Source organism: Mustela nigripes, chromosome 1, assembly GCF_022355385.1.
Source record: "Mustela nigripes isolate SB6536 chromosome 1, MUSNIG.SB6536, whole genome shotgun sequence".
In the NCBI taxonomy this organism is placed as follows: Eukaryota; Metazoa; Chordata; class Mammalia; order Carnivora; family Mustelidae; genus Mustela; species Mustela nigripes.
Genome location: NC_081557.1, coordinates 6132714 through 6145058, shown reverse-complemented (window position 1 = coordinate 6145058; position 12345 = coordinate 6132714). Strand labels below are relative to the sequence as shown.

The 12345-nt window shown below is 55.3% G+C and overlaps 1 protein-coding gene across 1 annotated transcript; it reads right to left on the bottom strand.

Annotated features, from left to right (window-relative positions):
* Positions 1-3665: 3665 nt before the first annotated feature.
* Positions 3666-11649, bottom strand: GAL3ST3 (galactose-3-O-sulfotransferase 3). Its single transcript, XM_059401184.1, has 3 exons — positions 11432-11649; positions 7696-7932; positions 3666-5382 (listed from the first exon to the last, which is right to left on the bottom strand). The coding sequence occupies exons 2-3, from the start codon at positions 7818-7820 to the stop codon at positions 4212-4214; spliced, it is 1296 nt and encodes a 431-aa protein (XP_059257167.1). The 5' UTR covers positions 7821-7932; positions 11432-11649; the 3' UTR covers positions 3666-4211.
* Between the last annotated feature and the right edge of the window lie 696 nt (positions 11650-12345).

The following is a 12345-nucleotide window of genomic DNA, read 5'->3' as shown; positions in this document are numbered from 1 at the left end:
CTCAGGGGCTCCTGCCCTGCAGTCCCTCCCTGCTCCTCTGACACAGCCTGAGAAGCTGCCCAATCATGTTGAAAGATCGCCAGCTTCACCTCAGGCCCCCAAAGTGCTCAGGCTCTCTACCTCTCTCTCCCACTCAAGCCTGCTCTCTGGAGGCTTCTACGAGGAGGTGCTTGAACAGACCCTACTCAGACTCCTGAGTTTGATGGGGTGGGACAATGGATTCCAATGATGGGGACTGGGGTTTGGGAGTCTGAGCGCTCTGGGTGCTGTCCTGATTCAGCCTCTCCTGGCCCGGTGAGCCTGGGCACCACGCTTTTTTGTATCTCGGTTTCCTCTTCTGTGGAAAGGAGTTAAAGAGTAATACCTCCTTCACAGGGGCAGTGGAAGAGTCAGGTGAGTGAAAATACACAGGCACAGAGAAAGGCCCCCAGCCCATCGTAAGTGCTCAGAAGACGTTAGCTGGTGTCCCTGTTCTTATCCATGTGGCTTCTCCCAAGAGCCTTTGCAACTGGAGACCTTTCCCCTGCCTGCCTCAGTGACTCCTCTTCATTTACAACAGAGTCCCCACCTGGTGTGCAGACGCGCCAGCAAGGAAGGGGCTACAGACGGTGAGAGACCCGCTGTGGGGACAGCCCGGCCTCCCCTGACAGTCATCACAGCCCTTCCGTTCACTCCAGCATCCCACACAGGATGATCTCAACTTCCAAGAGGGACACTCAGGGCCTTTCTCAGCTGGCGCCCCCAATGTGCTTTTCTTATCCAGGTAGCCCAGCAATCCTGGGCTCCCAGAGGCCCCAGCTTTCTCACCTGGGAGGCATGTGTGGTTCTGTCCGTCTGGAGCACTCTCCCCTGTACCTGTTCTCAGCTGGGACCTCTCTTCCTCAGGGAGCCTCTCCAGATGCCCTCGGAGTCATTTTGGCCATCTTCCTATAATCATAACCAGCCAGGCTGCTGCTTGCCCATACAGTGCCTTTGGGCAAGGAAGGAAAAAAGCACCCTTACCTCAAAATGGTTTTCTTCTATCTGCCAGTAAACCCTTGGAATAGATGTGCTGACCTGTAGCACTTACAACACGGAGGGTGTCTGTCCTGGTGGAGCCCTGATGACACCAGACCTGCTACTTTGGGAACATTTCCACACACTAGGCACTGTGCCCAGTGCCTTATCTCCAATACTGTCACAGAGTTCAGGACAGAAATGATTCCTTTTTTGTTATGTTTGTTTTGGGAATGGTTCATTTTCTTTTTTTTTTTTTTTTTTAAAGATTTTATTTATTTATTGGACAGAGAGAGAGAGATCACAAGCAGGCAGGGCAGCAGGCAGAGAGAGAGGGGGAAGCAGGCTCCCCACTGACCAGAGAGCCTGATGCGGGGCTCAATCCCAGGACCCTGAGATCATGACCTGAGCCAAAGACAGAGGCTTAACCCACTGAGCCACCCAGGTGCCCCTGAATGGTTCTTTTTTCATAGGTGAGAAAAGTGAGACTCAAAGGCTAAGACCAAGGTCATGTAACCAGTAGGTGGCAGAGTCATGATTTGAACTCCAAAGCATGGATGCAAGTAATTGCTTTCATTAAGTCATTGTCACCCAGGTAACTACTTCCACATCTGTCCCAGACTTTATTGTGAGCTCCTTGAGGCGGCGACCACACTCCACCCACTACCCAGCTCTGGAAAGGTATAGAGTGGGCACAGAGTGGACAGCAGCACATGCGTGTTGGAAGAAGCCTCTTTGCAAGGCACTGGGGACCCAGAAGCTGGAGTCTGTTTCCCTGTAGCTGAAGCTGGAGGTTCCCTGTAGCTGAAGCTGGAGGTATTTGAACCAAGGAGCCCCAGAGTCCACTCCCCGTCCCCCACCCCACACCCCCTGCCTCTTAGTCACTGAAGGCTAATATTTGGTTTGGTGGCTACTTAGGGTCTTTCTTTGCTTCTGCAGAGAAACCCTGTCCCAGGCCCTAATGATTCCAGAGGATTCCAGTTAATTCTTGAATCCAGATTTTTCTGAGTCCAGAATTGTGCTCTCTGCTGAAGTGGGGCAAAGTTTATAAAAGAAGGCCCACTAGCCGGGGGAGCTAGGAAAGCAGGAGAGGCCTATCAAGGCAGATCTTTATTTTTTCCTTAAAGATTCTACTTATTTATTTAACAGAGAGAGAGAGAGCACAAGCAGAGGGAGAAGCAGGCTCCCCACTGAGCAAGGAGCCTGATGTGAGGCTCAATCTCAGGACTCTGGGACCATGATCTGAGCCGAAGCCAGACGCTTAACCAACTGAGTCACTCAGTCACCCCTATCAAGGCAGAACTTAAAGGCAAGTCTGAGTTTTCCAGGAGGACCCAGGACAAGGTGAAGGATGTTCTTGGCCAAGGTATGACTAGAGGCTAGGCCTGGAGGAGGGCAGTGGCAGATAGACATCTTGGCCAGGGGGGCCAGCACTTGCTTTTCTTTGGATAGATGACTTTGAGTCTAGTACAATTCTTTACTGCCGCTTAACACCAGAAACCTAATTACGACTTTGTGCATCTCTAATTACGCCTTTTGCCTTTTTCAGACCTTTACTGGTAAAAAGTGGGGTGCTATAAAAATAGCCTCTCTTCCAGCCCAGAGACTGTCATCCAAGCTGTCAACTAACCATTGAAATCTCCATCGTAGAAACAGGTTTCTGTTAAAAATAAAATAAAGAGAAGCCGACAGTGATGCTGTGGTTTCTTCACTTTACATTCTTTTAGGGCAAGGTCCTGGAAGTCAGCCTAGCCTAAGGCATGGGAACTTCTTTATTCAAACGGCAGTATGACTCAGAAGCTACAGTCTGAATTAAAGTCCTGGCTGTGTGACCCCGAGTGTCACTTCATCTGTCCAAGTTTCAGTTCCATTACCCCTAGATGGTGCCCATCTCCTAATTTAATGTATGTAAAGCCCTTAAACAGTGGCTGGTACACAGCAGACTCTGTTAGTTATTATTTTTATTACTTCTCCAGATATGTCAACATAGCTCTGAATAAAGTAACAAACAGTCCTGATTCTCTGCTAGTTTTGAGAGTTTCATTTGCAAGTGCTGGATGTCCTGCTGTGCTCAAGAACACTGGGGGTCAGGGAATGGTCCTCATCGGAGTCAGGGTGTCTTCTCCTTGTGGGAAAGGCCAGAGGTGAAGCTGGCGACTCAGAAGGGGGCCGGGGAATTGAGCACCTCCTTATCGGATAGGATTGTCCATCCAGCCTCTCCCTGCTCAGCCGGAGCTGGTTTCCCTCCCCCCAGCTCTGGTCCTTCCTTCAGTGTTCAGGTCCTGCTCCAATTCCAACGTCTCACTGTGCGCCCCAGGAGCTCCATGAACCCTACCTGCCTTGTTCACCCACGTCCCCGAGTTGGAGATAATGCTCCATAAATGAGGCTGAATTGAATGGAAAGGGACGATTTAGATTTTCTCAAAGGGAAAGAGTGGAGCTGAGGGGGCCAGTCTGCATGGGGAAGCCCAGTCAGTCAAGGGGGTGCTAATGAGAGTTGTGAGCCCCTGGGAAGGGCAGTGGAGGAGGCTGATTGAGGCTGGGCCCGGTTCCTCGTGGTGACAGGCACAGCGGCTATTTTGGGGCATCGGCCTCATTCTCAAACGTGGGATATCTGGTTTTCAATGACTGACATACAACCTGTGCCTTTTAAAGATATTTTATTAAAAAAAAAAAAAAAAAAAAAAAAAGGAAAATCAACCAAACAAAAAGCCCAACCCAAGAACTCTTGGTTCTGGAGTCTGGGAGCAGCTTAGGTCTGTGGGGAGGGTGGAACCTGGAAGACAGATGGTGTGGGGGGTCTCTGATCCCCAGGGAGGAAGAGCAGGAGTCCCGGGAAGCTGACAGGCCAAGCAGCCCTTCCCAAGGCTCAGCCCCCCTCTGCGTGAGGCCTGGGCTCACCCACTTAGAAAAGACTGGTCAGGGCGGAGGGCTCAACCCACAGAAAAAGGCAGGGTGGGCAGTTCCGGACAGGTTCCAGACCTCTGGTTAAAGTCACCAACCGGTCAGGAAGGAGAAAAGGGTTGGCCCGGGGCTCGATCGGGCCTATCAGCACCCTCCACGAAGGCGGGGTTTAAGTCACCCTGGGGAGGCAGGCCCAGATTGGGAGATGCTGCCTCAAGGACTGAGCAGTAGGGGCCCTGACGAGGCAGGAGCTGCGGGCAGTGCCAGGCAGGACTCCCCGTGGGCAGGGTAGGACGGAGACACTGGAGAGCTCAGTGGCCAGGGGGGCCGCGGGGTAGCGCCCGGATGGGCCGGGGCGGAGGATTGTCCAGGACCGGTTCGGGCCGGGCCCGCACGCCGCCCCGGCGCTTCTGCTTGCGCAGCAGGTAGCTCGAGTACTGCACCTCGGGCATGGCCAGCTTGAGGCAGGCCTCGGTGGCCGGCCCGGCGCCGCCGCTGGGCAGGTCGTAGCCCATGATGTCCACCTTGCGGCTGGGCTGCCACGGCTGCAGCTGCTTGGTGCGGATCTGCGCGGCGGGCCGCAGCACGGGCTCCTCGCCGAAGCAGCGCCGCAGCAGGCGCTCCCGGGCCTCGCGCAGCTCCCGCGCCTCGCGCTCCACGCAGGCTCGGCCGGCGCTCGCCACGCGGCGCCAGAACGTGGCGTTGAAGTGGTCGTAGAGGCCCGCGTCGAGCGCGTTCCAGGCGCGCGCGGCCCGCGCGAGCGCCGCGGGGATGGCGGCGAGGCGCGAGCTGGCGGCGCGCGCGTTCAGCTTGGCGTAGAGCACGTCGTCCAGGTCCCAGGCCAGGAGCCGCCGCAGCAGCACCAGCGACTCGTCGAAGTACTCGGCGATCATGACGAGCGAGAAGACCTCTTCCACCTGACGGATGAGGCCCGCCAGGTAGGCGGCGTCGTCGCGCGGGCTGCGCTCGTTGTCGCCGCCCAGGTCGTAGGCCAACGTGTTGTGCGCGAACATGGCGAAGTGCTCGCCCGCGCGGTAGTAGGCCTCGGGCGCGCGCAGGAAGGCCTCGAGCGACGCGTTGGGCACGCGCCGGAAGGCCGGGCAGTACTGGTTGTAGTAGCTGAACAGCGACTCGAACATGGCGGCCGGCTCGCGCAGGATGGTGACGTAGACGGTGCCGGGCGGCATGAGGCGCTCGAGCTCCGCGCGGTCGAAGCGCAGGTGGCTGGCCAGCACGTGCGGTGGCCGCGTGGCTGGGTGCACGAAGTGTGCCGAGAAGTTGCGCGGGTAGCAGAACTGGTGCTCGCAGCTCGGGTGCGGCAGGGCCACCGTCAGGTTGTGGCGCTCGGCGAAGCGGAACAGGATGTTCTGGACGGTGGTGCCTGCAGTCTTGTGCGTCTTGAGGAAGGCCACGGTCATGTGCTTGGGGCGGGGCGGTGAGTCCCGCAGAGGCGGGCAGCTCAGAGGAAACAGCTTGGGGTACCTGTCAAGTCCGGGGTGGGGGGAGTGTGCGGGGAGGGGGGGGGAGGAAGTGTGTGAGGGGCGCGTCTCGACCCCTGCCCCTCCCCCAGGACGGTAAGATGGGCCACAGGCACGGACCAGTAGAGGGTGTGGCAGGCAGCCTCTAAGATGACTCCCAGTGATCCCTGCTGGCCTCTGGTATTCACTCTCTTGTGCATTTCCCTCCCCCTGAGTGTGAGCAGGATTTACTGTTGCCACTAGGGAACAGAATAGGTAGAAATGAAGGTAGAAATGTCACTCGTGAGGTTACATTTAGAAGGACTATGGCTTCTATGGGGCGCCTGGGTGGCTCAGTGGATTAAACTTCTGCCTTCGGCAGAGGTCATGATCCCAGCCAGGGTCCTGGGATCGAGCCCCGCATTGGGCTCTCTGCTCAGCAGGGAGTCCGCTTCCCCGTCCCCGTCTCCCTTCTCTGCCTGCTTCTCTGCCTACTTTGATCTCTGTCAAATAAATAAATAAAATCTTAACAAAATAATAAAGACTATGGCTTCTATCTTGGTGTCTCTCCTCTCTCTCTCTGGGATAACTCAGGCAGGGAGAAGCAAGCTGCCGTTCTGTGAGCAGCCCTGTGTGGAGGTACCAGGTGGCAACAGTCCAGGAGGTACTGGGCCCTCAGTCTGTCAGCCTGCTTGAAGAACTCAAAGCTGCCAGCAACCACATGAGGGCGATGGGAAGGGGAGCACTTCGGGTCAGACCTTCAGATGAGACTGCACCCTCAGCAGCCAGCTTGATTGCAACTCCCGGTGACCCTGAGCCACAGATCCCCAGCTAAGCCACACGTGGATGCCTGACCCATAGGAGCAAGACAGTAAATGTTTGATGTGTTGAAAACCTAAGTTTTGAGGTAATTTGGCTACACAGAAATAAGATAACGAATATAAGGACAGAGGCCCTTGGAGATCCTTGAGAAAGTCTACTCTACACACGAAGAAACTGAGGACCAGAAGAAAATTCATTTACGTTTTCTGGCAACTCAGATAAAGTCACTATATTCTCTTGTTCTCTGTCTTCTTTTTCACTTTTACTCTTTCTCTGGCTCCTCATGGAGGAGGAGTCCCCACAGCATGGGCTTTGAGACAACCTATTTGCTATATGATTCTGTTGTGTTCCCTGGAGCCTCGTTCATTCAGCCAACAAATTTTCTTTTGAGCATCTGTTATGTGCCAGACACTATTCTAGGCTCAGGAATTTTGCTAGTATGAAAAACGGAGAATACTCTTAGCCTTCATGAAGCTTTCATTTCTGTTTCCTTGTTCCTGCAACAAAGGTGTTGGGGATTACAGATGGCCTGTAAGTTCCCTTCAGACTCTGAGTTACTCTCATTTCTTTTCTAGCCTCGCCATCGTGTAATGAGGACTACTCTAAGCACCCTTGAGAACACCACTGAGATTTCCTAATCTGTGGTCGGTTTGGGCTCAGGGTAATACCTACCCAGATGCCCCTCTTGAAGACCAGCAAATCCTCCAACAAGGAGAACTGAGCCCATTCACACCTTTCTCAAGGGCAGGTCATGTAGGAAATGGGAAAGTTGAGGTCCTGAAGAGTGCAGGGATTTGCCGGGTTCACAGAGCCAGGAGTAGGGCAAGGGGTCCTATTCATTGTCACATGGTATCCTGTATCAGGATGGCTGACTGGGTCGCCCATGTCTTCGTTCCCATTCTATAGACTAGGAAACAGGCTCAGAGAACAAGGGGATTTGCCCAGCACAGCAGAAACAATGAGAACTTGTCTGCAGTCCTTTGGGGGAGGCACTCAGACTATGATGCCGTGGGAAGGACTTGGACTGGATTAGAATCCCAGTTTAGTCACTGACTAACTCTGTGCTTTCAAGCAACCTTTCAGTGAAGACCAGTGCCTGCCCAGGGAGGTTGTGTGGATCTAAAGAGAACGTATAGAGGGTGCCTGGGTGGCTCAGTGGGTTAAAGCCTCTGCCTTCGGCTCAGGTCATAATCCCAGGGTTCTGGGAACGAGCACCGCATCAGGCTCTCTGCTCAGCGAGAAGCCTGCTTCCTCCTCTCTTTCTGCCTGCCTCTGCCTACTTATGATCTCTCTCTCTCTCTGTCAAGTAAATAAATAAAATCTTTAAAACAAATAAAAATAAAGAGAATGTATAGAAAGCACTTTTAGAATAGAGTGAAGGAGCAAAGTGCAGCAGAAGACAGACTCTTTTGGCAGATAGAAGGAATGGGAAGGGAAGGTCCCAATTCTGTTGCCAACCAGGCAAGAATGCAACTTGCCTGTGTCCCGCCAGCATGCCCAGGCCCCACCCCCTTACCAGCTGAGCTGTGCCCCCTGGTGGATGAGGAGGCTTACGGTGCTGCATCCTAGCACCAGCAGCAGGATTTTCCTTCGGCTCATCATCTTGGTGGCCAGCTGCATGTGCTGGAGGATGGGGGGCATGATGGGGTACCCACCCCTGGACCAGCCAGGGCCTCGCTATCCAGGACTCCCTTCGCCGGCACTCATGGGGGCTCCTGGGGCTCTGGTAGCAGGGCCAGTATTCCTGAGAGGCCTGGCAGAAGAAGGAGGCAAACAGGTTTGCGGCAGGCAGAGGAGATGGGCTGTGCGCCCCAGCAGGACTGCTGCAAAGAAGAGCTCCAGAGGGTGGGGTGAACGGAGAAGCCAGAGAAGATCGGATTCCTACCTCCCATTACCAAGACCCTATCTCCACCCTGCGCCAGATAACTTAGTCTTGGGTGGAATTACAGGCTCGGGGGTGTGGCCAGCCCTTCAAGCTGTAGCCACTCCTCCCTTGAGCCCCGGGCTTGGCTTTCCTGCCTGGGCCCTAATTTGTCTTTGTCTTGTGGTCATTTGTATCTATCTCCCTAGTAGGCTTACCTTAGCACCAGAGCTTGGGTTAAAGCACAGAAGTCTCAATTCAAGGTTTCCCTCCTCCAGGGCTCCTTGCCTGACTGCTTCAGCCAAGAGCTCGTCTTGACTCCCCAGAGCCTGAACTCAGAAGACACTGACTAGACCTGTAGTTTCTTGAGTCTCTTGACACGGGCAAGGGATTACTACTGTGGGCTTACAACATGTACTACACTCTTACATACTTCCATTTAATTCCCATCACCCTCTAACATAGGTGTGATTCCCCATTTTGCAGACAAGGAAACTGAGTCTCTAAGTGATGGTGCTACTTGTCCCATGGTACACAGCTGTTGGCAGAATCAGGATTCAGACCTGCTCTTTCTGGTTTCAAAACCCATCCCCCTTGGTGTTATGTGTGCTGCTTCCACAGAGAACTGATTTCCCCATCCCTGTTCTAGACTCTGGCAGTTCTGCCTGCTTCTGAGCCCTGAGCCTTCCTTGCTGGGCACCTGCCCTGAGGACCCAAGACCAATAAATCCATGAGGGAGAGAAAGGAAGGACTTGAAATCCCAGAACCTTATCTGGATTTCATCCCCAGACACCTGAAACCCTGGCCACCCATCCGCTGACTCTGAAGGGAGAGGTGCCTGGCCAAGGCCATGACATGGCAGCCTAGGAGAGGGGTGGGAGTGTGGGGGATACAGAGGCAGTCCTGCTTGTTGTCCTGCAGAGACTCTCCAGGAGAAGGTGGGCCTATCCCAGGTGAGTGGCAGGAGTGAGAGGCAGAAGTGAGAGTGAGGGCCTGGTTTCCGGCCAGGTACCTGTCCCCACACGAATGCCTTGGCTCAAGGGCAGCCCAGCCCTTGGCAGCACTAGTGGAAAGTCAGCTTCGGCAACAATGCCTGCCCCCCCCCCCCACTAGGGTAGGGTCTCTATCTCAGAGGCCTTGGTCTCCAGGTCTGGGTTCAGGTTCAGCCTTACATACACACCTCTTGAAAGGGGAGAATGAGCCGGGAACTCTACGGGCATTTGCACGTATATGGAACTAGGACACCTGGGTCCCAGGAGGGATGAGGTAATGTAAAAACTTTTGACCATCACTTTCCCCTGGGGCTTGGAGCTTGGTTTCCAGTCCCTCTTCTTTACGGCTACCTACCCCCGGCCCCTCATTAATCCTGGATTACATTTAAACCTGTTTGGGTAGAAAGATGTCCTGGTTATGCCTTTCTTTTTTTTCCAGGCCCCATCACCTTGTTTCCTCCACCAGCCTGCAGACAGACTTAATCTGCCTGGAGCCAAGGGAGGTGAAGGGTACAGCCACAGAGGGCCAATCAAGGGCAGAGCAGAGAAAGCCTCGCGGCCTGCTGTGTTTTCAAGGATTGCTGGGGGCAGAGGAGGGCTGGCTTTGCCTGAGTAAGGAAGGCCGCAAGAGCAAGTCAGAGCTGATAGCCTCTGCCACTCATCCTGCCTTGAGGATTTGGTGACAAGATGGGAGTTTCTCGAGAAGGCAGAGTTGGGGGGGGGGGTGTCAACCTATTCTCATCTGTGATACACTTACTAAAACTACCCTATTTTCAGTGGACTCACTGGGTCACCCAAGGAGGTCAAGCCTGGAGGGAGCTACACTGGGACTTTCCCTGGGGAATGCTTCAACCAGGCCACACAGAGGAGGAGGACAGAGTGCCAGGTGGTCCTCTCCATCCCACTCCCATCCATGGCTTAGCCCTGGGGACCCAGCCAGCCAGACTCCAGGCTGAGGTCCCGCTTGGAATAGGGAATCATCAGCACTCCCTGGACACCAGCCCTCCAGGGTAGGCACCAGTTTCTGCTTGGCCACCATCAGTGACAGGATGCTCACCACCTTCAGATACATCCTGGTCCATTTCTGAGCAGCCTTGGCTGTCCCAAAGTTGTTTCTGGGACAGCGAGGATCAGCCCACCACCGTTAATGCCCTCCTCAGCTTGCCTCTTCCACCTTCCACTCCTCACAATTGCTAGTGCTGCCCTCCTAGACCACACGGGTCATTTTTCTCCATGACAGACCTTCAGGTATTTGAAAGCAGCAACCTTGTCTCCTCTGGGTGGGCACTCGGCCAGGCTAAACATTCCAGGTCCTGAGAGAGGGTGCTGCTTGGACACTGGAGGAGGCCTCCCTTCCCTTGGCAAGTTCTCTCCATGATGCTGCCTATGGAGCTGGAGTCTGAGCACTGGCATCCAGGGAAGGGGGCTGGTTGGGGCTGGATTTAACCTCTGTAATCTCCAGGCTGGCACGGGGTGGGTGGTGGTCTCCTGCGGTCCTGGCTCCAGCCCACTGCATGCTTCAAACTACTCCCTCTGCATCCCCTGTGTCTTCTCCATAGAGAGTTTTCCCCAGCCGTCCCAGACAGGTCAGGATGCCCAGCCTCATCAGAATATCAGTGCTAATTTTAGTCAGAAAAATTTACCTCAGGCTGCTGCCTGGTTTTGCAAATTGCTTTCCTTTCTCCAGGGAACCAAAGGGGGAAAAAATGGTCTAGCTAGCCAGAGCTTTGAAAACTGGCCTGGACACCCACCCACTCCCAAATGAGCCCTTTTCTCTCTCCATCCCAGCCCTAGGGCCAATATGGGTGCTTTTAGAGGAGGAGGGTGTCCTGGCCTGGACCACCAGACCTGACCGTTGGATGACCTGGAGACTCCATCCTTCCTTAAGGATGGCACAGCCCAGTGAGTAGGGAGGGAAACAGTCCAGGGCACTAGAAAGGAAGGGGCCAAGGACTCAGGGGGTTGCATGTAAGTGGCCCAGGAGATCATATTATCTTTCCACCTCTCTCTCTTTTCCTTCCTTTTTCCTCCCAGCCCGCTGCCAGGTCCCCCTTGCCCCCTCTCCCTGCCACCCACTCCCACGTCATCCCTGTCTCCGAATTCCCCTCATCCCCCTCTCTCCATCACTATGGCCCCTCCAGTCCCCATCCCCTCAATTTCATCCCCCACCTACTCCAGAGATCCCGTCACCAGGATCTGGTCACCATAGGGGATAGGCCAGATTCCCCCTCTCACCCCGGGCCTCCCTCGCTCTCCAGGGGGCAGAGCGCCCCCCCCCCCCCCCCCCCCCCGGCCCCCGGCCCCCCCGACACCCTCCCGCCCACCCTCGAGCTCCGATCTCTGTCCTGATCCGGTCCACCTCCGTCCCCCAGCCCCACGCAGGCCACTGCAGTACTCACGCCGCGGGCTCTGCCTCCGACCCGGGTGGGGGGTGGTCGCCGCTATCTCCCAAACCTTGTCCCGAAATCCAATGCGAATCGGAGCGCGCCGGGGGCCCTGAGCACCGAGTGCCGGTTCGCTCGCCTCTCCGCGCCTGGATGGGATCAGGTGGCGGCTCCGCTCTTCTCCGCTCAGCCCGCCGCCCGCCCCCCATCGCACACCGGAGGCGGGGCGGGGGCGGGGGCCCGGCAGCCGAGAGCGGAGGGGGAAGGGAAGGGAAGCGGGAAGGGGAGGGGGCAGCTCTGACTCGTGGACTGCCCAGGAACAATCTCCGTGTGACCTTTTTGGATGCGGGTATCAGCTGGCAACCTTACAGAGACTGGACACCCATGTGGTCAGCTCCTTGCCCTCACTCTACAGAAGGGGAAACTGAGGCCCAGAAGGTCTCTGGATACTCTGACATTGATGGACATTCCTGGCTGCACAGGCTGACCTTGGGCTGGTGGGTCCTGGGGGAGTTAGAGACACAGGTACTTCTACAAGCACCCACATGCTCCTTCTCCTCTGCCCACCTCCAGTAGAGAAGCACAGCTCCAGCTGGGGGCTGGTCCCATTCTGCCCTGGCATTCCTGGGGACACTTTCCTTCCAGCTCCTGAGGCAGTCCCCTGCTGCTGACCTACTCCTTCTCTCCAGCAGGACTCCGGACCCACTCACTCCTGACCAGAGCTTTAGCACTTTGTTTTGGGAAATTAAAGAACCCAAGTTCAGCCCTTGTTGAACTTAATTAAGTCCCAGAGTCAAGAGCCAGTCCCTGTGCCTGAATACTTTCAGCTCTCCAATAGAGAGGTGTTCTTGGAGTTGCAGAGATGATACATGTGAAGGTTCTGTGTAAATTCCCATGGGTGTGTGTGTGTGTGTTGGGGGGGGTGCTCC

Excerpts from the sequence above, each read along its gene's own strand:
- GAL3ST3 (XM_059401184.1), bottom strand. The coding sequence starts at position 7,820 with ATGCCCCCCATCCTCCAGCACATGCAGCTGGCCACCAAGATGATGAGC. Across the intron at positions 5,383-7,695 it reads CAGGGGGCACAGCTCAGCTG|GTACCCCAAGCTGTTTCCTC; the intron begins GTAAGGGGGTGG and ends CGGACTTGACAG.